Source organism: Arvicola amphibius, chromosome X (genome assembly GCF_903992535.2).
Source record: "Arvicola amphibius chromosome X, mArvAmp1.2, whole genome shotgun sequence".
In the NCBI taxonomy this organism is placed as follows: domain Eukaryota; kingdom Metazoa; phylum Chordata; class Mammalia; order Rodentia; family Cricetidae; genus Arvicola; species Arvicola amphibius.
The window spans coordinates 14,468,248-14,494,156 of record NC_052065.1 but is presented as its reverse complement, the minus strand read 5'-3'; the positions used below and the strand labels follow the sequence as shown (position 1 = coordinate 14,494,156).

At 40.2% G+C, this 25,909-nt stretch overlaps 1 protein-coding gene across 2 annotated transcripts in view; it reads right to left on the bottom strand.

Annotated features, from left to right (window-relative positions):
• Arhgap6 (Rho GTPase activating protein 6) overlaps positions 1 to 25,909 on the bottom strand; it is a 511,034-nt gene that overhangs the window by 3,442 nt on the left and 481,683 nt on the right. For both annotated transcript variants that reach the window (XM_038316286.1, XM_038316287.1), the window contains exons 10-11: positions 16,807 to 16,904; positions 782 to 1,059 (exon numbers count right to left, since the gene is read on the bottom strand). In XM_038316286.1, the coding sequence (XP_038172214.1) occupies positions 782 to 1,059; positions 16,807 to 16,904 (376 nt within the window). The remainder of the gene's footprint in view (positions 1 to 781; positions 1,060 to 16,806; positions 16,905 to 25,909) is intronic.

Here is a 25,909-nt window from a genome sequence, read left to right as displayed (position 1 = left end):
TGACTTGGAATCCGAGGTCTACTGGATGTCTCCACATGTTTGTTAGTTTCTGGGAAGAATACCTTGTTTCATTCCTTAGAGGAGATCATGAGACAGACCCAATGCATAGTAACAAAATATCAGAAGTGCCTACAAGGTTAGGGAGCACAGATTAGCCAGGGATTAGTCCATGCTAAGTGTTGCCATAACAACTGCATGTAGATTCATTGATGAAATCCAATACATGAGATCCATAGGGGCCGTTCTTAGTTATCTTATCAGGAGTCCACAGGCCTCCGTGGAGATTGATTATTCTTTCGAGATCCTGCAAGCTAGAAGTGGCAGGACATTATTTTGCCTTTTAGTCTGGGGTTTTCGTCACTGCCTGGTTCTAGATATTGCATTGTTATGTGGTAGGGTCAGAACCTTTTCTTTATGAAGGTGATAGAAGTAATTGAGAGACATTGTAGACCAGCAACTATGCAATGCAAATCCACCAGCAGGGTCGTGCACTCCCCTGGATGTTAAAAGGAGAAAGTAAGTTGGGAAAATGAGTGGCTCCTTTGGGCTCACTTGACAGATATTTGAGAATCGGAAGTTGTAGAGACCTTCTGCAACAACATCGGGGCCACCATTCTTTTCTCCTATCTTGAGCAAGTAGCAGACACTCAGTAAATGTGCTTTGAATTGAAGAAACATCAAACAAAGGCCCAATGAAGAAGGTCCAACTTGACCCACCCCATGTAACATGCCACAAGAGGGCAGATACTTATTTGAGCTGTCACAGCCAGGCTTCAGTTACCTTTGCCAAGCCTTGGTCCTGGAGAACTTTCTCTTGACTTCGACTTTGGCGATGGCAAGTGGCCCACCAGTGTATACTGCTCTGGCACTTTATAAAGTTTCTCCGAGCCCCCCCGGGCCCTGTCCTCTTGCATAGCCAGCAGGGAGCGCTCAGACAGCACTGGGGAGTTGTTGTCATAAGGGGAGATGTCTCCGCTGGAGGCCTTGTTGGAATCTGTAGATGAATGCCTCCCTCCCATGGAAAAGGAAACTTCCTCCGCCTGCAGCATGTCAGGGCTCCTGGCATAAGACAATGAGAGGTCTGTAAGGTCAGACTGAAACGTCACTCAGCTGCCAGTGGCAGATTGAAAGACATGAACATGGAGGCTGAAACAAGAAGACTTTTTGAGCGATGCTCCAACACATCTCCATCAATAATGTGAAAGCGTTTCCATAAAATGACCACAAGATGGCACTAAAACACCACAATGTCAGCCCGCAAACGATGAACTAACGATTTGCCGCAGTTGCCAAAGCTCAACCAGCAGAGAGCGGTAAAACCTAACAAACGTTAGAAAACAGGTCCACTGGAAGGGTGGAGACACACAAGCCTGTGTTCTCCAACACTGCCTGCTGGTAGCCTTGGCGAATAAGATGTAACAGCGGTAAAATGTAACAGATTTAACAGAAACAGGACACAAACGGAGATGGAGCCTTGTCAACACCTTGCATTGCTAGAGTGCCTAAAACGGAGTGAAGGCCGATTGAAGTTAAGAGTTAAACCCTGGGAAGGTCACTATCTATTAAGCAAGGAAAATAAAAATAACCCAGATGACTCTTTTTTGCCTTCTTCAGTCTCTGAATTAAAAATAACCCGGACTCATAGTTTATTGTGGTTTTAAGAAAAACTTTTCCCGCAGCATATTTAAAAAAAAAATCAACGTATTCTTCCTGTGATGAAGGCAATGATACTACTGGTACTACTGGTGTGACTATATGTTTATGTATGAAAAGGCAGCTAAAAAGATAAATACATGGCAGTCCTTAAGAACCCAGTGTATTTAAGTACACAGGACAGGAATTTGCAAGGCAATAGGATTTCTGCCGAATAGTCTAGGGCATTGTCTCACATACTATTATCATATGCACATATGAGTTGTCATAGCAACAGAAATAACAGTGAACATGTAAATGGAACAGGAAAATGAGAATACCAGGGACATGTGAACTGGGCAAAGTCTTACCTGGAACCGTCTTTATTTTCTACCTTCCTCAAAACAGTGGCCCTGACATCTTAAAGGGAAATGATCAAAGATTGATTAAAAGTTTCACAGTGTGCTTCTGCCTCCCCCTCCCCACCCTGTTTGCTTCTCTTTACTGCTCTTTGCTTTCCATTCGCTGCAGTTATCAAAACAAGTCCTTTGCGGTCCTACAGAAGGTAAACACACAGAGCAATCCTCTCCTAGCCAAAATGGTTTTTGTCATGCAAAATAAAGGAAGTGGATTCATAGGGACCCTAGCTTTAGCTTAGTTTGCCAGCAAGGATAAGTACCCAGGGGGAAAACATCCTGGCACTTGTGATATGTCCTGCCTGTCACCGAAGCAGCCAGGACTCTGGCACTTTTGCTGAGGGCATTTCCTACCCACATAGAATAAATGAGACCTCTGCTTGCCTTCTCTTCTAACTGATATCACACAATTTTATGGGCAGGAGTCAAAGGACAGCCATGAGGATAATGTTCCAGACGTGTGGGCCTCCAGTAAATTTGAAGGGAAAAGCAATCAGAAGAACTTAACTGGTTCTGCTGGAAAGGGGTGGTGTACACTAACAACCGCATATAATTAAAGGGAAAAATATTTCCTTAATTCTAGGTAGGGGAACACAAATTCAAACAGACTGGACAGTTGCCTATTGTCATGAGACGTGGCTCTTCTTGGGAAAGGCTTGTTATGAACATGAGAAGAAGTGAATACATTAAGCTAACACAGACTTCAGTTCAGAATCACAAGAACTATAGATCATATTATTCAGCTGGTTTCATTGGTTTCTATTGCTTAGTTGATATTTTCTTTCCAGCCATTAATGAAAATGTCTTCGCTCTATTCGATAAGAATAAGTCATGGTTGTATACCTAATAGTGGAAAACCAGAGTCTTTTTTATGGGACATTTTAAGGGGTGTCCAAGTTATTGCCTAATTCATGAGCCCAACTGAAACAATGTATAACTTGGATTTTGCCTCCTCTTATTTGGAGGAGAGTTTTGGAAGTGGTCACATCTTAATTCACAGATACCATAAACATTTGGGCTCAAGTCTTACCCATATCTTCCCAAAAATGTAGAAGAGAAAGGTCCAGGGCAGTGGTCTAAATGTTCATTCAGCTAGGAGTAACGAGCATAAATGAGAGACCACAGGGAAGTCATTTCTCTCAAGTCCTTCCTATTGGGAGGCTTATAGGTTTCCACAGTAGGAGTGGGTTTTTCTTTTACCCCGTGTAACCATGAGGTCCTACGAAATCCTACATTTCTGCCTGCTATGAGGGCTAAAAGGCTCAGAGGATATGGTGCCCTGTGCGAGCTGCCACATGGACACTTACAGGACATCTGTATATTTTATACCACAAACTAAGCTTGTCACCCTTCCCATTGCTTTCCTTTTTGCCACCTCTCAGATTCCTTCTGAGGATGCTGTTCCACTATACATACTTTTTCAAGATGCCTCCGACACTTGAAATGGCCCTGGCGTGCAGGCGGGAATTATACTTACATTGGTTGTTGGGGGAAGTGCAGAACAGGCAATATCATGTTTAATGGTTTGGTGAAAAGAAAACAAAAGAAGGGTGATCAAGAATAATTGAAACATTAGCTCCTGTTGCTCTACCACTGTTTCTTCCATTTTCACTGCTTTGATTGGATCTGGCCAGATCAAAAGGAGAGGGGCCTTGTCCCTTTTTGATTTACCCACATTGGTATATTCCAGCCAGGGAAGTAGGTACCACAGAGGAAGTGGGTACATATGGGAAGCCCCTTGTAAAATACACGGTGTGTTGCTTTGGACTGTAAAAAGTGTAACATCTATTAGAGTTCCTTATATGGAAGGCCTTGCACTTAGTGACCCTGGACTGTCTTTGTTCCTGATCTAAGACCAGAAACAACCAAGAGCAACAGGTAGTTGACAAAAGAGCGTTTCTGTCAAGTAGTCCAGGCAATAAGGTTTGGACTCCCTGTAAAATTTATTAAACTCATGCACTTGGTGTTGCAGATTAATAATAAAAGGCTATATTTTAGACTTTTAGTGTATGATGACCATGTTAAATGTTTAAAATATCCTTTTCATTTTATTTTCTCAGCAGAAAGGAGAGAGGTGTAGCCAAATTTGCTTAAGAACCCACCTCGAAAGAATTCTCAGATTGAGACAAACACCCTCCTCTTTGAAATCTCAGAAACAAAATGAAATGGCCTCAAAAGTCTTCTCTCTGATTTGCATATAGGATCTTCACCTTCAAGAGAACTGTTCTAAGTAAACATTAAGATAGTTGTGTATTTGTTTACAGAGAAGACTTGCTTTCATGAGGGTTACAGTTGCTGAGGCATTGTCTCTAAAACATGGTGTGGCCTTTTTGTTTTTGAATCTTAACAGACTATTGGCTGGACAAGTTGCTAAGTGATGTGGTTTTGAGTCCAAATGTGTCTAGCTCCTTTACTTTTTAATAGTTTGTGTGCAGAAGACTGAGGTTAGGGGCTTTGAGTAGATGGGTTGCCAGACAACATGGGTTTGTCTCTAAGCTGGGAGATAATTTAATTACATCATTAAATCCCAGGACCGTCCCCAGCATGCATGGCCAGCCCTAGCTAACCAAACATGAGATGGAGATGGAGAGGAAGTCAACATTCTCACCCTTAGCTGCTCCCTCCAGGTCAGGGTGTAAGCACGCCGGCAGGGGACTGCGCACAAGCCTGCGCTGCAGCCGGCTTTACAGAACTGGTTCTGTGAATAAACGAAGAACTCCCGTTCAGCCCTCAGTGTGGCTGCCCAACCCACTGCTGCGCTAGCTAGCTGAGAAGCACAGAGATTTCAAATGTGTGTTGTCTTCGTCCGTGGCTCAATCACTCAGTCAATAATCCTCAGACTGCTTGAACGCAAGGTTTGGATTCATCTCAGAAACTTATTAATTGCACCAGGAAATAATCCATTGTCACAGAAGCCCTGAAATTACGGAAATTCCCACATCAACTGTGCATGGGGCTGCAAAGCTTCACTTGGGATAAAAGCACTGCTCCAAAGAGGTGCTGATGCAAATCTCACCTCTCTACCCGAGGGGAAAGTCAGTACTGGATGGTAAATACCAGGCAATACCTCTCCCCCTTACTTTTCTTTTTGAGGCAGGGTTCCTCTGTATTTTGGGCTGTCCTGAAACTCTAGAGACCAGACTGGCCTCGAACTCACAGAGATCAGGCTGCCTCTCGCTCCCGAGTGCTGGGATTAAAGGTGTGTACCACCACATCCATGTGCTACCATCTCACTTCGTTTTAAATCCTTATTAATTAATATCCATTGTATGGTGTTATGGTGCCTCAGTGACAGGAGAAGGTACAATAATACTGTCCATATTATTTTTAGTTGTAGCATGCCTGACAAGGCATCTTTGAATAAATAATTTTTTTCAAAGTGTAAAAAGGCTAAGGATCTAAGTAAAGACATTAGGAGGATGGGAGGATAGGATAAAAATCTTCTTCCATCCCAGATAGCTCTATCCCTGAGACCTACTTCTATGTTCTCAAATCCTTCATTGGAGAATTTCATATTGCACTTAAAGTTTTCCCTAAAACTCTGCCGGAAAAAATATGTGGGAGAAAGAGGCTTAATGCTTCACAATTCCCAGGGCACTAGAATGAAGGGAACATTGAAGTCACTGGAATACAATAGAATTCTTTGCTGTAATGCCACAGGTAAAGTCAGATTTTGGAACATTCTGATTCAGCAAATCATAGAAAAAGAAGGCAGAAATCAGAATCTATTATGTACCAGCTCACAGACTGGCAAAAGATGACTTTATTGTGAACACTGATAGGTTAAAATGAATGATCCCCATGGTACTGATTTGCTAAGCTGAACAAAATACCACAAACTACAAGAAAACTCACTACCCTTTCTTTTTATTGTTTTTTTTTTTGAGCTATATATTTTTCTCCACTCCCCTCCCTTATACCCCCTCCCCTTCTGGCCTCTCCTATGATCCCCACTCCCCCAATTTACTCAGATCTTTTCTTTTGCTACTTTCCATGTAGATCAGATCCATATATGTCTCTCTTAGGGTCCTCATTGTTGTCTAGATTCTCTGGGATTGTGAACTGTAGGCTGGTTTTTTTTAATGTCTAACAGCCACTTATGAGTGAGTACATACTATATTTGTCTTTCTGGATCTGGGTTACCTCACTCAGTATGATGTTTTTAGCTCCATCCATTTGCCTGCAAAATTCAAGATGTTATTTTTTTCTGCTGTGTAGTACTCCATTGTGTAAATGTTCCACATTTTCCTTATCTGTTCTTTGGTTGAGGGGCATTTAGGTTGTTTCCAAGTTCTGTCTATGACAAACAATGCTGCTGTGAACATAGTTGAGCATTTGTCCTTGTGGTGATTGAACATCCTTTGGGTAAATACCCAAAAGTGGTATTGCTGGGTCTTGAGGAAGGTTGTTTTCTAATTTTCTGAGAAACCACCCTACTGATTTCCAAAGTGGCTGTACCAGTTTGCACTCCAAACAGCAATGGAAGAGTGGTCCTTTTACCCCACATCCTTTTCAGATAAATTGTCATTATGACGGGAGTGAGGTGAAATCTCACAGTTGTTTTGATTTGCGTTTCTCTGATGGCTAAAACTGTTAAACATTTTCTTAAGTGTCTTTCAGCCATTTTCAACAGATTCCTCTGTTGAGAGTTCTTTGCTTAGGTCTGTACCCCATTTTTTATTGGATTATTTGTTCTTTTGATGACCAATTTTTCAGTTTTTTGTATATTTTGGAGATCAGCCCTCTGTCCGATGTGGGGTTGATGAAATATTTTCTCATTCTGCAGGTTGTTGTTTTGTCTTGTTGACTGTGTCCTTTGCTTTACAGAAGCTTTTATTAAAAGGGAGGTCCTGTTTATTAATGGTTTCTCTCAGTGTCTGTGCTCCTGGGGTTATATTTAGGAAGTGGTCTCCTGTACCAATGTGTTGAAGTGTACATCTCACTTTCTCTTCTATGAGGTTCAGTGTGGTTAGTTTTATGTTGAGGTCTTTGATCCATTTGGACTTGACTTTTCTGCCTGGCAATAGATATGGGTCTATTTTCATTTTTCTACATGTTGATATCCAGTTATGCCAACACCATTTGTTGAAATGCTTTCTTTTTCCCATTTTGTATATTTTGCTTCTTTGTCAAAAATCAGGTTTTAGTTGATGTGTGGATTGATATCCATGTCTTCAATTTGATTCCATTCGTCTTCCTGTCTGTTCTTATGCCAGTACCAGACTGTTTTCAGTACTGTAGCTCTGTAGTGGAGTTTGAAGTCAGGGATTGTGATGCCTCCAGAAGTTCTTTTACTGTACAGGATTGTTTTGGTTATATTTGGGTTTTTATTTTTTTATATGAAGTCGAGTATTGTTCTTTCAATGTCTCTGAAGAGAAATTTGCTGGAATTTTTCTGGGCATTGCATTGAATCAGTAGATTGCTTTTGGTAAAATTGCCATTTTTTACTATGTTAATTCTACTTACCCAAGAGCATGGGAAATCTTTCCATGTTCTGGTGTCGTCTTTATTTTCTTTCTTCAAAGATTTAAAGTTCTTGTCATACTGGTCTTCAACTTGTTTGGTTAGAGTTACTCCCAGATATTTTGTTATTTGTGGCTATTATAAAGGGTGATGATTCTCTGATTTCTTTCTCAGCCTATTTATCATCTATATAAAGGAGGGCTACTGATTTTTTTTTTAGCTAATCTTGTATCCTGCTACATTACTGAAGGTGTTTTTGAATTGTAGGCGTTCCTTGGTTGAATTTTTGGGGTCATTTATGTAAACTATCATATCATCAGCAAATAGTGAGAGTTTGACTTCTTCTGTTCTGATTTGTATCTCCTTGATCTCCTTTTGATGTCTTATTGCTCTAGCTAGGACCTTAAGAACTATAGCGAATAGATACGGAAAGAGTGGATAATCTTGTCTTGTTTCTGATTTTAGTGGGATCATTTTCAATTTCTGTCCATTTAGTTTGATGTTGGCTGTTGGCTTGGTGTATATTGCCTTTATTATGTTTAGGTATGTTTCTTGTATTTCTGCTCTCTCTAAGACCTTTATCATGAAGGGATGTTGTATTTTGTCAAAGGCTTTTCAGCATCTATTGAGATCATGTGGGTTTTTTTTTCAGTTTGGTTATATGGTGGATTACCTTAATGGATTTTTGTATATTGAACCATCCCTGCATCTCTGGAATGAAGCCTACTTGGTCATGTTGGATGATATTTCTGAGGTGTCCTTCAATTTGGTTTGCCAGTGTTTTGTTGATTAATTTTGCGTCAATGTTCATGAGTGAGATTGGTCTGTAATTTTCTTTCTTAGTAGTGTCTTTGTGTGGTTTGGGTATCAGGGCAACTGTAGCCTCATAAAAGGAGTTTGGCAATGTTATTTCTGTTTCTATTGTGTGGAACAATTTGAGAAGTATTGGTATTAGTTTTTCATTAAAAATTTTGGTAGAATTCTGAGCTGAAACCATCTGGTCCTGGGCTTTTTTTTTTTTTTTTTTTTTTTTTTTTTTTTTTTTTTTTTTTTGGTTGGGAGAATTTTGATAACTGTTTCGATTTCCTTAATGGTTATAGATCCATTTACTTTGCTTATCTTGTCTTGATTTAATTTTGGTAAGTGATATAAAGAAAATCGTTCATTTCCTTTAAGTTTTCCAACTTTGTGGAGTGCAGGTTTTTGAAGTATACCCTGAGATTTTCTAGATTTCCTTAGTGTGTATTGTTATGTCCCCCCTTTTTTATTATTTTCTTAATTTGAGTATTCTTTCTCTGCTTTTTGGTTTCTCTGGTAAAAGTTTGTCTATTTTGTTGATTTTCTCGAAGAACCAACTTTTTGTTTCATTGATTGTATTGTTTTCTTTGTTTCTATTTTTGTTGATTTCAGCTCACAATTTGATTATTTCCTGCTATCTAATCCTTCTGGGTGAGTTTGCTTCTTTTTGTTCTAGAGTTTTCAGGTGTTCTGTTAACTCAATAGTGTGGGAATTTTCCAGCTTTTTTATGTAGTCATTTAGTGCTATGAACTTTCCTCTTAACACTGCTTTCATTATGTTCCATAAATTTGGGTATGTTGTGTGGTCATTTTCATTGAATTTTAGGAAATCTTTAATTTCTTCCTTTATTTCTTCCTTGACCCATTGATGATTAAGGTAAGCATTGTTTAATTTCCATGTGTTTGTGGGCTTTCTGGAATTAGTGTTGCTGTTGAATTCTAATTTTAAGCCATGATGATCCGATAAGATACATGGGGTTATTCCAATTTTTGTACCTGTTGAGGTTTGCTTTGTTACCCAGTATGTGGTCAATTTTTGAGACGGTTCGATGAGGTGCTGAGAAGAAGGTATATTCTTTTCTGTTTGGATGGAATGTTCTATAGATGTCTGTTAAGTCCATTTGAGTCATAGCATGTTAGTTCCCTTATTTCTCTGTTAATTTTCTCTTTGACAGACCTGTCCAGTGGTGAGAGTGGGGTGTTGAAGTCTCCCACTATTTGTGTGTGGAGTTTAATGTGTTATTTAAGCTTTAGAAGTTTTTCTTTTACATATGAGGATTCCCTTATATTTGGGGCATAGATTCTCAGTATTTAAATTTCCTGTTAATGGATTTTCCTGTGATTTTAGTTTGAAGTCTATTTTGTTAGATATTAGGATAGCTACACCCACTTGTTTCTTAGGTCCATTTGATTGAAAAAAATTCCCAACCCTTTACTCTGAGGTGATGTCTATATTTGAGGATGAAGTGTGTTTCTTGTATGTAACAGAAGGGTGGGTTTTGTTTTTGTATTCAATCTGTTAGCCTGTGTCTTTTTATAAGTGAGTTTAGTCCATTTATATTAAGGGATATTAATGACAAGTGATTGCTAGTTCCTGTTATTTTAGTTTTCATTGTTGGTGATAATATTTTGTATGGTTTTGTCTTCTTTAGGATTTGCTGCTATGAGATCATCTATTGTCTATGTTTTTGTGGATGTAGCTCACTTATACTTGCTTCTCTGGAGGTTGCTGTCTCAGACCTGGTTGCATGGAGGCGTTTGGCTCTGGCCTGCTCTCGTGGAGGTCACTGAATAGGACCTGCTCCAGAGGAGGCCTCTGTCTCAGGCCTGCACTGATTGGAGTTTTCCTTCTAGTACTTTGTATATAGCTGGGTTTGTGGCTATGTATTGGTTAAATCTGGTTCTGTCATGGAATATCTGTTTTGTCTGTCTAGGTGATCAAAAGTTTTGCTGGGTATAGTAGTCTGGGCTGGCATCCATGGTCTCTTAATGTCTGCATAACACTTAACCAGGACCTTCTGGCTTTTATTGTTTCCATTGAGAAGACAGGTGTAATTCTGATAGATCTGCCCTTATATGTTTCTTGGCCCTTTTCCTTTGCAGCTCTTAATATTCTTTTTTAATTTTGTATGTTTAGTGTTTTGATTATTATGTGGCAAGGGGACTTTTTTTTGGTCCAGTCTATTTGGTGGTCTGTAAGCTTCTTGTATCTTTATATGCATATCTTTCTTTAGGTTAGGAAAGTTTTCTTCTATGATTTTGTTGCATATATTTACTGTGCTTTTGAGTTGGACTTCTCCTTTTTCTATCCCTATTATTCATAGGTTTGGTCTTTTCTTTTTTTGGTTTATTTTTTATATTTAAAAATTTCCATCTCCTCCCCTCTTCCTCCCCCTTCCCTCCCCTCCCCTCCACCCATACCCCCCTCCCTCTTCAGGCCAAGGAGCCATCGGGGTTCCCTACTCTATGTTAAGACCAAGGTCCTCCCAACTCCCCCCAGGTCCAGGAAGGTGATCAACCAAGCTGAGAAGGCTTCCACAGAGCCCGTCCATGCAGAAGAGTTAAAGATCAGCGCCTTTGTCCTTGGCTTCTCAGTCTGGTCTTTTCTTAATGTTCCATATTTCCTGGATATTTTGTGTTAAGCTTTTGTTAGATTTAATGTTTTCTTTGACCGGTGAGCCTATTTTTTCTGTCGTATTTTCAATGCTTGAGATTCTCTCTTCCATCTCTGCATTCTGCTCTTTGTACTTGCATTTGTGGTTTTCCCATATTTTCTTTTTCCAGAATTCCCTCAGTTTTTGCTTTATTTTCTCTATTTCAGTTACAAGTCTTGAATTGTTTCTTTCACCTGTTTGATTGCTTTTTCTTGGTTTTCTTTAAGGTATTTGTTGATTTCTTCCAATATTTTGTTTCCTTTTCCTCCATTTCTTTGAGGGAATTTTTCATTTCCTCTTTAAGGGCCTCAAACATTCTCCTAAAGTTATTTTTTAGGTCATTTTTTTTGTGTATCATCTGTATTGGGGTGTTCAAGTCTTGTTGTTGTAGTGCCACTAGCTTTTGTTGGTGTCATGTGCGTTTTTACCTTGCATACCCACTTTTTTCTTCTGATTTGTGTAGTTGGGTCCATGTTTCTGGTGATCAAATTTCCAGGTGCCAGTGGATCCAAGGCTCAGATGGTTGCTCCTCAAGGTGGATTCAGGGCAAGGGTTCCAGTCACCCCAGGAGGCCACTCTGCATTCCTGAAGGTCACTGGACATGCCTGGAGGTCTTTTGGGCCTGTTCCCATCAAGGTGGCTCACTTATACCTGCTTCTCTGGAGGTTGCTGTCTCAGACCTGGTTCCATGGAAGCGTTTGGCTCTGGCCTGCTCTCGTGGAGGTCACTGAATAGGACCTGCTCCAGAGGAGGCCTCTGTCTCAGGCCTGCACTGATTGAGGTTGCTGGCATGGGCCTGCTCCAGCAGAGGACACTGTCTCGGGCCTGCCCCTACGGATGTCTGTGGCTCAGGATTGTTCTTGCAGAGGTCGCTGGCTTGGGCCTGCTCCCACCAAGGTTGCTTGCCTGGGCCTAGTTCCATGGAGGTTGCTGGCTCGGACCTGCTCCCGCAAAGGTAACTGGCTCCCTAATACTCTTTCATACTGCAGAAAGTGGATTTATGATTGGGGCTGACTTCCATCTATGAAGAGCAAAGTTTTAATTTCCATGCCACAGATAATCCTGAGCTCTACTGGGCTCTCTCTCTCCTGAACTGTATGTTGATTTACAGATCGTGTTCACACTGATTTATGCTCAGTTCTACGAAGCATTCCTTACGCAGAGAGTCAGGGGTCTGAAGTACCCCTTTGTGAAAAAGAAAACTGTGCACTTTGATTTAAATAATTTCATGTAAGGTTCATTTCTCCCCTTAGAATGTTAGATAAGTAAAAATACTACTAAAAATATGAAAAATAGGTGCATCGGAACCGTTAACACTGGATTCCGATTTAAATGAGTCATTTACACCCAACAGTGTTATCATTATTTAGTTTCAGGTTAATTTAACTGAAAATCATTTCAGAGTGTCACTTTGTCAACTGTCACACTTAGTAATAGTAAATTAAAAAGAGACACAGACAGGGGAGGTTGTGAAACATGACCAATGTGCTGCATCCATTTAGGCCAGGCCCACACATTTTACTCTCAACTGAAGAAACACATTTCTTCGGTGGCTAAGTATGACACTCGTCTTTAGAAAATATTTGCTTTTTGCCTTCTCATTTTCTGGGGGAGGCAGGGAATCAAATGTGATTTTGTAAAACCATTACATTACAATATAGTTTTCACAACTGAGTTCTTACGTCCTTAAATTCTGTGCCTAGGTATCTCCTTTACCTCACACTAGCCCTGACCCTGCTCTGACACCTTTATTTTGATGTATAGGTCCTCATTCAACCTACATTGTCCTTTTAGATCAGGTTTCTACCATCTTCCCCTCTATTGGCCACATTCCTGAATCAGAGAGGCCGGTCTCTTTTAAGGACTTCTGAAGAAAAGAGCACATAATTCTAGCAAGACATGCTGTTCAAAACCGGGAAGCCTGGCAACTTTGGTACTGAAAATCTCTTCTAATCCCCCTTTGGCATGCTCCTTTGGTGAAAGCTAAACCCTGAAGTGGACAAGCACATGAAAAGATAATGAATTCTCTCTGCACTCACCCAACTCTGATATTGTACACAGAAGGGAAAAACACAAATCAAAACAAACACCAAGTTCCCAAGTATCATGAAATGTTTGTTCTTTCAAAACAGAAATAATAATACATATTTTCTCATTCTGGGTTTTACACTCTTTAGAAAATTTATTTCGTTTCCCCTCCAAATTAAATCTTGTGGCATTTCCACTTGGCCTCACAGGAATCTAAAGCTTTACTTAGGTATGTGAACTGGGGAATGGAGGTTTCAGGGGAAAGATAATCAAAAGTCTCCAGTGCTTAAGAGGCACTGCTTTTAGACCCGAAGATATCTCGTTCTTATGGGCCATATTTTGTTGCCATCTACTGTCTCATAGATGTCAAGGGACACAGTCACAATGCCTCATATACAACAAGTCTCAGCTAAGTAGTTGTAAAGGAGGCATTTGGTGAAGTTCACAGGAACACAATAGTAACTGCTAAATCTCCAGTTAACATATGAGGAAACCGAGTCAGAGAGTCATTGATGAGCATACTCCATGGCAGAAAAAATAGCAATAGGGGTGAATTTGGACATAGATCTTGACCGCAACTTGAAGCTAGAAAGCGGTGTCATAAATTAAACAGATACAACTGATTGGTGGTTAATTGATATGGGTGCCACTGTAGCCAGCACCATCTGTCACTTTGGGGTACTGTAATTTACAATCTCTATAATCTATAATTACAGGGTCATTTTGTCACTGTGTTCCTTTATCACTACTTTCTGATTTGATTGTCACCCCACCTTACTCCACCCTGCTATTTTAGGACATCTACCTAACTTCATTATTCTGTCCCCAGAGAGATGGGAACTTTGCTGTATTGACCACATCCAGGACTAGCTATCTGAACACCCAGACTCAGTTACATCTTTACTCAGCTTCCAAGTGCACTGCAAGTCTTCCCACCCCCAGAAGCCATTATGAGACTGAAAATTATATCTCCCTCATTTCTACAAACTCCATGGATTTATAAGTCAGAACATTTGTTCTGCTCCTTTATCAACACAAGGACACATGTAAAAGGTCAAAACTCACCCCACCCAAGTCCCCATGGGATTTTAAATATAGAGAATCCAAGTGGTAGATCTGAGTCAATCCTTTGGAGTTTGGGTTGCTTATTAGAATCATGTGGAGAGCTTTGCAAATCCCGATGTCTGGACTGCAGGCCAGAATAAATGAATAGGCACCATGGTGATGGGGAAGACTCACAAGTCTTCTTTACAATCCCCAGGGATTTGTAATGGGCAGGTGAGTCTGAGACCATGTCTAGTACCTGACATTTTGCATTCTGCTGTACACTGAGTAACACACCTCTGCCATCAGGTCTGAATGCACATAAAGTCAAGAAAATGTTTTTTTTTTAAGCTTTCTTACTCCAAATGTGGATCATGGACCAGTAGCAACAATACTACAGAGAGCTTGTCAGAAATGGAGAATCTCAGCCCACCTCCCAATCCAGCTGACTCAGAAGAAGCACCTTCCCAAGATTTGAAGAGCTCCATATACTCCAGGAGCTTGGGAAAACATATGCTTATGGCCCAAAGTGACTGCCTACAGCTCAAGCCTCAGAAGGCCACTTTAAAAAAATATTTTTTTCATAAATATCTATCGTTTACTTCATGGAATTATTAGTGACCTTCTGGACTGTTCTTTGCCTGTACCTAGCAGAAAGAAACAAAAAGAAAAACAAAACTAATCTTCTTTCTATTCACTTCCCTAAAGAGTCATTCATACAAGGATAGGGAACAAAAGAGGCTAGAACAATTACACAGCTAGCGTGGGCTTGATACGTGCGCTTTGTCCTTCCTAGGAGGAGAGAAAGCAAGGTTCTGTTCTTACCTTGGCATTTATATACCAAAAGCATGCTTGCAAACGGCATTGCATTCTTGCTAATGTCTTTTTCAAGAATAAAATGTACCAATCTAAATAATGCCACACAAAATAAGACATTTGGACAGTCAAAATTTCATAGTTTTTTTCGGGTATATGTTTTCTCTATTTCCTACCATACAGAAACAAAATATTATAAACAAAGAGTAAGGAAGACTTTACAAATAGAAACATCACTGTGTTTCTTGCCCACAGGAGAGACACAAGTACAATTATACGAATTCTCATAGCATATGATTGTTTGGGGAAAAATGAGAATTTATACCTTGATGAGTGTTAGAATGCTAGGGGAAAATAAGTGCAGTTCCAATTCCCTGATATAAAAGATAGACCATGAAATGCAGATCCATTTGTATTTTTTATGTATTTGCTTTTACTTCTGTTTCTTGGAATTGAATCCTAGCAAAGCATCTTACTTGAACCAGAAATTGCCTTGATATTGATCGGCACACAAATAGTCTTTTCTTAAAGTGCATTGAAAGGGTGATCTGATTATAAGACCTTCCCTGGACTACTGGAATGGGAGGGAAACTGAATTCAGTAAGGGTCTTAATGTATTAGCCCGGAAAGAAGGGCATTAAACAATGTGGAATTCCTTTTCATTAAATTTCCCTAAATGGTATACTTTTATAATCACTTGAAATAATTTGAAATGAAAAGCAACCACATTTGTTATTAGTCTATGGAAATAACTGAACATGTCTTGTTTCTAAGTTACACCCAAATAAGCCCCGTTTTTGAAAAAAAAAATCTATGGATGAAAAAGAAAAAAATGCTATGAATTAAGCTTAGACATGTCATTGGTTCTAGGATTAATCTCACTTTTGAAGTCATTAAAACATGGACGAATGCATCCTAGACTTAACGATTGAAAGCATAGCACAATGATGCTCTCAAGAGAGAACAGCATCAACTCTTCCTGTCCTAAGTTTAAGGTTGGGTGTTTGTGTGGCGATGTGCTCCTGGTTAACGTGGCAACGTGCAATGTCACTCCTTTACCTGGCTTTTCCAAATGTTGTAGCACCATCAAGCACGCTGCCTCTCTAGCAGCTGCTGGGACTAAACCTAAAATCTGAACAGCCAACTATTCTGTGCTCCTTTTGGGGCAAAATGGTAGCAAGTCATAACTTAAAGCATGCCTTGCATGTGCCTCATTGCAAACTTGGCTAGTATGCATTTTCTTCAAGACAATACAAGATGTACCTAATGACAGAGCTGGCAAAGTACACACTTCTCATTGCAAATGGGCACTTAGGTCTCAGCAAAGGTTGCTCTTGTGGTTTAGAGATGGATTGCTCCCTCCTGCAAAATTGCACAAGGAAGATGCTTTCCTTGCCTTCGCCCCAGTGCAGCCTCCAGGGCAATAAGTGTTTACCATGACTCTTAACAGACATGCTTAGACTTTTGACATTGTGGCACGATATTGTGAAGGATGTGATCAAGAACTGTACAATTGAGTTGTAAAAAAGAAAACGTTTTTATAACGTTTTGATGAAGTTTGTGATTTTCTGTTGGGCTGAATTCTTAGATACTCTGAGGTCATGTGGCCTATGGCCTACAGGTTAGACTCACTTATCCACATTTTACCCCTCTGAGCTTCTTGCCGGTAGTTTAGCACTTTTTTTTTCTTTCCTGTGAACAGAGTCAGAAGTTCCTGAAGGTTCTAGAGAAAGTTGAAAACAAACAAGAAAAGTCTGGAAAAGTGGCTTGGATTTTGGGAAGTCAGTAAGACTAAAATAATTTCTGCTTGGGTGGATTGATCAGGATTACAAAAAAAAAGTTGTCAAAAGTTGTATGCAACTAGAACCACCACACAAATTCTTTAGAAATGAAACTAAAGAGAAAAAATTCATTAGCAGTGTGACTCTGGGAGCTGGAAAATGGGCATACTCACAAGGATTGGGAAGCCTTTCTTCTGAGCAGGTAGTCCACAACATCTGGATCTGTCTCCAGAAGGCTGATCAGCACTTCGTTCTGGAGTTCCGGGGAAACCTGCAAAAGCCAGAGGTTGAGGCCTAAGCAAAACCTTCTCCCACTCTGTCAAAGATGCAAAACATGACCTCAGCCACTTTATATCAGCGTATACCAAGCCTCTGGATCCTTAAGAAAGAAAACTGACCTATTAGTTGAAACCAAACCTATACGAACACATACAGCATGTTTAATTCTCAGGATAAACTAGATTATCAGAGAATCACATTCAATTCAATTTGTCATTTGCCTGAAAATCCTGCCTAGTAATTTGGATGCCCCTGTTGCACAGACTAGATTTTTTTTCCTGGTTTTGCATAAGCAAACGATCATGGGTAAGAGGAATAATGTTCAAAATTTATATCCAAATGAGGATACTTTCTAGAGACTATATCTGAACTATGCTGAGAGAATGGGCATTCATTGGGATGTTTTGAAGATGTTCTGGGACATACAGTAAGCTGATTTAAGTGCTCATGTCCTTGAGCCACACTCCTTAAATTCTAGGTCCACCATTTTAGTTTTGGGACATTAAACATGATACATTAACAAGACAGTGTTGGTCTCAGTTTCCCCATCTATACATTGGAAATAACAGTATAAATGACTTCTTTTTCTGTTTGTTTTCTTTCTTTCTTCCTTCTTTCCTTTCTTTTTTCTTCCTTCCTTTCTTTCCTTCCTTCCTTACCTCTTTCTTTCCCTCTTCCTTTCTTTCTTTTTTCTTCCTTTCTTTACAAGGTTTCTCTGTATAACAGCCCTGGCTGTCCTGAAGCTCTCTTTGTAGACCAGGTTGCTCTCAGCTAACAGAGATCCACCTGCCTCTGCCTACCGAGTGCTGGGATTAAATGCAGGTGCCACCACCACCCAGCTTAAATGACTCATTTTGTGTTGAGAATTTGCAACAGTACCTGGTCAATGATAAACATCCCCAAAAAGCAAAAGCAAAACCAAAACAAACAAAAAACCAAAACAATGCTGATACCTTTCTGTACAGGCTATGACAATTCAATGTCTGTCCTTTATTTCTTATGTCCAAGACCTATTAAATTTTTCTTGTTTCACAATTCCATGAACAATAACAAGGGCACATTATACATGAGTACTACACTTCTCCCAGTCTAATCCATAATGCATTCAAAGAGAGTCTTAAGTCAGTCATGCAGAAATGTTCTCTGGGAGAAAATTGAAACCCAGCTCTAACAGATTTCTACTCTGTAGACCCTGCTAGCTCAAGTAAAAGCAATGCAGACTACTGGGAGAAAATAAATTTTCTCACACGTGAGTTCCAAGAGAAGAGTTTTCAAAACCACAGAGACAAGTCTTCTGAGAATAAGTGGTTGGTAGAAGAATTTGCCTTCTGCCTCTTGCAGTATTCAATTGTGCTTGAGTTTGAGAAGCTGGAAACAATCTTATTAACAAAACCAGGGATGAGAAAGCAAGAGAATGCCTTCCTGCTCTTGTAAATCTGTTTCTCCTACTTCATCCCGAATCTTCATGAATGACATTGCCAAATTCTAGCCACATAGCTCAAAATCTCCAAGGTGAAAGCGAGCCTATGTCGTGTCCACTCCCAGTTCTAGCCAGGAGGTCAGCTTGACTCCCTCTGTTCACTACTTCTTCCCTTCTCTTCCATTCCAACTGCAGGGTCTGAAGTTCAAACCTTCATTACCCCTTTGTAGTGCTCAGCTGTTAGCCATTAGCACCCTCCATTTCCCTCTTAGAAAAGTTCTATCCCAACTTCTCTCTGGAGAACCAGCCACTCTCTAAACCTTGCCTCAAGGATAAAATGTATCTTAATTTGTTGACCAATCATTCTATTTCCTGAGCAGCACATCTACCTGCGAAATAGGCAAGTGCCTCTACAAGAGTTGACACAAAGCCATGGTACTCTCTGAAAGGCTTCCGCGAGAGACCAGAGACAGATCCCACAACCACATTTAGCCTGAGCATTGTGCTGCTACTCGAACAAATACTGGCAGGGGCAGTAGGTAGATCTTGATAGCATTTGAGTTCTGGATTGAGCTATGGCCAAAGTCACATTCATCTACCCAGTCATCTGAACCCTCAAATTCCTTAAACTTATTTGGGTTTCTAGAGCAAAAGGCGTATATACACTTGATGGGCCTTTCATGTGGTAACTCAATAACTTGAAACCTATTTCCTTAAAATGTACATCGAAATTCTCAGCATGGTTGGAAGATATTCACTCAAAATTCTTTATACCTCCCCCCCCCCAGCTGAAGCCACAACTTGCTTGCTTTCCTTAATAAATAGTTCCCTCCAGAAGTGGTTTAGATATGCGTTATTTCATCACCACTGTTTCTGTCTCTGGCATTCTCCCAGGACCATTCTTTTCATCTATTGCATTGGTATTTGGTCAGTTCTTACAGGATACCAGAAATTTAGGGATTCAGCTACAAACCAAACACATGAGAATCCTTATATTTGTGGATCTGGTATCAAACAGAGGAAGATGGACATTTGAAAAAAACCACACAAGGAAAGCATAACATGAGGCCTATAGAGAACAGTGACAAGTAACGGTGGAAGAGGTGCAGTATAAAATGGGATGATCATGTCATGCGAAAATGAAATTTTTTTTTAAAAAAAATCAAAGTTGGAGAATATCACACGAGGCAGAAGAAAGAAATGTTAAAAATCTTGAGTCTGGAACAGTGAGAGTCTAGCAAGACTGTAAGAGAGTGAGGAAGAAGTGGGAGGTAAGAGAGAAGCAGGTAGCCGAGCCAGATGTCGCATCCTGTGAATCATGATTCAGACGTCTGCACTTGTTCAAAGTGTGTGGGGAGCCATTAGAGACCTTGCGCTGATGACGAACACAACTGTTATCACTTCGACTTCTCAGTGAAGAGTATATCAAATGGAAAGCGAGGGCTGAACCAAGGAACACTAATGGGGCAATTGATGCGTTCCAACCAGTAACTGTGGTGCTGAGCCAGGACAGCAAGATGCTGGCAAATATTTAGGACTTGAACACAGTGAAGACTCAGGTGGCAATTCAAGTTAATTTATTGCAAGGAGAGGAAGAGTATGAGAGGCAGAAAGAGAAAAGATGGTTTCAACGTGTGTGACTTGGGTAATGAGGATGGAGAAGCTATTGATTAAGATGCTAAAGGAAGAGAAGGCTGGGTGAAGTTCAGGAGTTTGGCTTTGATATAATAATGTTGGCAGGTCTGTGAGACATCCAAATGGAAGTGTCTACTGGGCAGCCAGAAATGAGGACTTGGAATTCAGTTTATAGACTCTGGCTGGGCATAGAAATGTGGAAGACACATATACGTAGCAGTTAAAGTTCTATGATAAAAAGAATGATCTAAGAATTAAGAGGGAGAGAGAAGAAAAAAGTGTGGGGATTTTAGAAGAGTGAGAGACTGCATTTTCTTACTATATTAGATAATTAAGCAATTAAAAATTAATTTATCTTAACTTCATGTTTCAATTACCATAATCAAGCAGTCATACATTGCATCTATTTTTTAAAGCAATACATAAGTGGTAAAATGAAAAATGGTTTTATTTATTGCATTTGTATATATTCAGTTATTTAATGTGTGGCGGTCAGAAGACAAGTTGTGGGAGCTGTCTCATTTCACAACATGGCTTATGAGATTTGTGTTATAAGCACCTTTACTCACTGAGCTGTCCTGTTAGTCCTAAGAGAGAATATGCACACACACACACACACACACACACACACACACACACACACACACATATGTATGTATAAATAAAACGAATAGCAACCTGGCATTAATCTGTAATATCTGTAATCCTAGTACTTGGCAGGCTGAGGCAGAAGGCATAAGTGTAAGGCCAAATGTGGGCTGCATAGTAAAACCCTTTGTCAAAGAAGCAAGGAGTGGGAGAGCTCAGTGGAAGAGTGCTGGCTTTGCAAGAGTAAGACCCTAAGTTTGATTCCCAGTGCTGAAAAGAAAAAAGTTGAGCGGAGCAAAATTAATATAAGCCAAAAATGTATATCTTGACATTTTTAAATAAGAAATATCAAGGGGCAAATTAGGAAAATGCTTGCATATTCATATAGTTAATTCAATTTTAAAATTTGTTATGCTTTGATATGTAATACAAGTTTTGCTCCAAGCATCAATCTGTTCCCAACGAAAAATAAACACGAGTGCATGTCCTTTAGAGTGATAAAACGTACTTCAGTCCTAATTTCCTGACACTCTATGGTTTATCTAATGATAAATTATCAATGTGGAGAATCAGAATAACTTGCATTATTACAATAGATTACAGAAAGTGATAGTGTTTAAAAGATAAGTTGCCATACATTTGGTTCAACTATCTTGCATTTTTAAGTGTTTACTTATTCAACTAGGCTCAACTGCCAAGAAATTATAATTGTTGAGGGTTATTTTATTTGGTATACGTGACTTTTACTTGGTAACAAATGCACATAAAATGGGCCAGGGCTATAAATCTATATATAACTTCTTTGTGGAAGTCCCATGACAGCATTTTGGCTTGGAGAAATGATTTACATATACATACAATAATATAGTTAAGAATGTGGATCCATGACTTAAAGGAATATTCTCTTATGTATTCTGACAAAATTCTCCTATGTATTCTGCAAAACTAACTTGTGTGCATAGAATTTATTAACTGTATTATTTTCTTTAAATCCCAATTTTGTTTCAGAGTGATTTAAAGAACCTTCCAGAATTCATATGATAATACCACATTTTATTTTCTCAGGAAAAAATGGATCTAGTGGGGAAAAGAGGTAAGAAGGTAGAAGTGATGTCTGGAACTGATTTTCAAATGCTCACATTAGAAGCTGCAGCTAGCATTCTTTCCAGTGACTCCTCATTTTCTATATTTGTACCGTTCGATAGCTATTATTTAATAAAAATGTTTAAACTACAGGCTCAATTCAATTGGATAAACATTACTTTGCTATTAATTTAAGGATGTAATAGAGAATCAAAAGCCCAGCAAATACACTAACAGGCAACATTCACTTAAAAGAACAGTGTGATACCCAGCCTCCCTACTCTTGGAAAGGAACGCACAAGGCAGTGCCATTTCCTATCAGTTTATTTACTGGGCTTTTGTTTCTCTATTAAGTCCCTAAATTAATAGCAAACAAACATTTGTTCAAGCTAGTCGCTTTTGCCCACTTGCACAGAGGTGGAGTTGCTGTCTAAGAAGTATCTGACTCCACATCCATTGAGGTCTGGTTCTGGCTGTGTTGCTTATAATTAAGGCAAACTGGGACATGTCAACTGCCTTCCTTAGACGCTTGTGCTTGCATCTGCAGCTCTGGCATGCTCACCATACTACTCCTGTTTTCCTTAAGAACAAGTGATCACCAAGGCGAACACATCTGAAAACACTATATTCATTGAATGGAGGGCTAGTAGTGAAAGAAGGCTTCATTAGAAATACACGAAATAAGCGAAAGATTTATATGAAAAGGTACATGCTGATATCACAAAGAAGAATAACATTTGTTCTGACATTGTCTTTCACTCTTGTGTGTATGTGTGTGCATGCTAGCATGAGTGCAAAATTATGATTGTGTATGTGTGTGTGTGTGTGTGTGTGTGCACGCGCGTGCGTGTGCTGGAGGAAAGTCTCAGGAGTAATTTCTCCGGAGCTGTACACTTTGTTTTGTGAGACAGGGTTTTTAATTGGCCTGGAGCTCATTAAACAGGCTAAGCTGGCCGGCCAGCAAGCCCCAAGGGTTTTCCTGTCTCTGCCTCCCTAGCTCTCTAATTACAAATGTGTGTTTGCACTTGACCTTTTTGTCTTTAACATGGGTTCTGGGGATTGATCTCAGATACCTCATTCTTGCACTATAAATACTTTACTGAGTGAGAAATCTCATCAGCCCTCCCCACCCCGCTTTAGTTTTGACTAGCAGCTATGAGTCTGTCTGTGTTTCTCCACTTGTCCACATAGAAGCGTCCCTCTCTTTCTTTGCTTAACTGTGTAAGGAGACTTTCTTAGAGCTTTTATAATTGCCACCCATGACTCACAGCCCTGCAATTGCAGTGATGTTGAAGCACGTACTTTTATTCTCTCTTTACATTGCTTCTCTCCTATCATACCGTGTCTTAGTTAGGGTGTCTGTCACTGTGACAAAACAATATAACCAAATTCCTCAGTTGGAGGAATCCAACTGAGGGAAGTTAGGGCAGGGATTCCTGGTAGGTTTCTGGAGGTAGACACTGAAGCAGAAGCCATGGAGGAGTGCTGTTTACTGGCTTCTCCAGTCTGCTTTCTTATAGAACTCAGGACCATGGGTCCAGAAGAGGACTGGGCCCTCTCACATCAATTGTTAAATGATCCACACGTCAATCTGGTGGGGTTATTTTCTCAATGCGGTTTCTTATTTTCAAGTGACCCTAACATGTTTCAAGTTGACAGAAAAGCTAACGAGGAGGGACTGCAAGACTTTCTGCTGGGTCATCCTGAGAAGGCACATCTCCTGATAGCAGGGATTGTCTCAGCTGTACAACTGGACTGAGACAGGCTCTGTCAGCTACTCTTGCTTAGCACTAGGGAAAGATCACTCACGGGTGCAATCCTGATCAAGCTCCCCAAAGCACCAGCTTCTGGAAAAGGTTTTCCTTTATATTGAAAACTGATACATGAGAAAAAAAAATGTTCGTCTTCATCAAACAATTCTATATGTTGAAATAAAAAACAAAACAAAACAAAACACAACCAATCAAATAAACAAAAGACCAACTAGTCCAAAGTGATCATTTAATTAATTCATTGTTTGCCATCAAAATCTCAACTGGATTTTAGTCAAGGATTTGGTAACTTTAGACATTTTCTAGGGGTACCATTTATGGTTGTGTTTATCTGGAGACTGAACTCCTTAGATTTTAATGTGTTATTTCAAAGCATGATGTTATTCCAAAAATCAAAAGAACTTTGTACTCCCTTGCTTCAGAGAAAAAAATGTAAACACTGCACATATGAAGGAATAAAACTGTCACAATTAAAATCTGCCCTATCAAATTAAAAATGAAACCTTGAATGATCGCCTAGAGTATAACTGCTATGAGGTAGTTTATTCCATAAACCACTGAGGGGGGAAAATGGTACAAGCTTTCTCCATAACAAACTATTAGGTGCTCTCTGAACAGCAGTTCCCAGGACCCAGCCCTACCATATACACCAGTGGGTGTTCCGCAGCAATGCACCACTTTGCCCTTGACCATGAAGAATGCTTTGGCATTTCAAATTTTCACCACTCCCCAGCAAAAGTAAATGCCACTGGAAATCATGACGGTACATTTCCAGCTAACGCGCTAAAAGGAATCACTTTGACTTGTTACGGATTATAAAAGGTCAAACTAGGTCAAAAATCAACCGGAAACCTTTTGTGTGGCTCTGTTGTGACAGAAAGTTCTTATTTTAGGAGGATCTGGGTGTATGTGGAGGTTCAAGAGGAAGTCAATTGGTAAATATTCCTTTTCTTTTCTTTTTTATTTCTCTTTTTTTAATTAAAAAATTTCCATCTCCTCCCCTCCTCCCCCTTCCCTCCCCTCCCCTCCACCCATACCCCCACTCCTTCCCTCTCCAGGCCAAAGAGCCATCAGGGTTCCCTACACTATGTTGAGTCCAAGGTCCTCCCAACTCCCCCCAGGTCCAGGAAGGTGAGCAACCAAACTGACAAGGCTCACACAGAGCCTGTCCATGCCGTAGAATCAAAGCCTATCATCATTGTCCTTGGCTTCTCAGTCAGCCTCCACCGTCAACCTCATTCAGAGAGTCCGGTTTGATCACATGTTCCATCAGTCCCATTCTTTTCTTTTCTCTTTTTTTAAAGACAGGTTCTCAGGCTGCATGTAGCTCAGACTGGCCTGGAACTCACCAAGGTGGCCTCAAACTCATAGGAATCCTCCTGATGCAGTCTTCTGAATGCTGGCATTAAAGGTATAATCCACAATGCCCTGACTCCAAAGAATATTCCTTGAAGTTTTTGAGGGTAATTGAACAGCTTTATTGAACAAATACAGTGGAAGATCCAAAGGATCTTTCTCTGAGGATGACTTAAGAAAAAAAAAAAGGAGGAGGAGAAAGAGGAAGAGGGAGGAGGAGGAGGAGGAAGAAGAGGAGGAGAAGAAGAAGGAGGAGAAGCAGCAGGAGGAGGAGGAACAGGAGGAGAAGGAGGAGAAGCAGGAGGAGGAGGAAGAACAGGAGGAGGAGGAGAAGAAGCAGGAGCAGGAGGAGGAGGAGGAGGAGGGGGAGGGGGAGGGGGAGGGGAAGGAGGAGGAGGAACAGGAGGAAAAGGAGGAGAAGCAGGAGGAGGAGGAGGAGGAAGAAAAATTAGCAGTGTTTCCGCCCGCCTGTATATGATGCCAATGGAAAACTGTTGTGGCTTTGCAGATAAGGACAGGTAAGCAAAGCACTAGCAGGAACTCAGACTAGCTGTTGGATATACATGCTGGCTTAAACATCAAGTTGGAAGATACTGTAACTAATTTAGAGATATGGAGATTGTTTAGGCTCTCCTGACTCCCCACGGTCCCTTTCTTAGTCTACAATTGGCCTCCCTATCCGACATACTGCATCTCAAAGTACCTCTGTTACTTCTCCCAGTGGGGAAGCATTATGCTTTCAAACAAGCTACTTAATCATGGCCTTCCTTGGGCACACAAACTTGTCTTACTCCTCACAGGCCGTAATATCTAGAGAAACTGATGTTGTATATAGTGCCTAGCTCAACCCGTGCCACATAAACAGTAGTTGTTTTGTCCTCTATTAGCATGGGAATGGAAAGCATATACAATTAGAGGTATCCGTGGCTCAGGGTGATTTCTTGTTTGATGACTTGGACGACTGCTTGACCTGCTTTGAATGGCATACAAAAGAAATTCAGAAGAAAGGCAATCCACACTGGGGAATGAAGGAAACACAAAGCAAAAATTGCCTCCCAGCTGAGCTTGTGCAAATCTCACAATAGCTTCTTATCCTTTTTTAAATTATTTTTTTCATTTATTTTGCATACCAACCACAGTTTC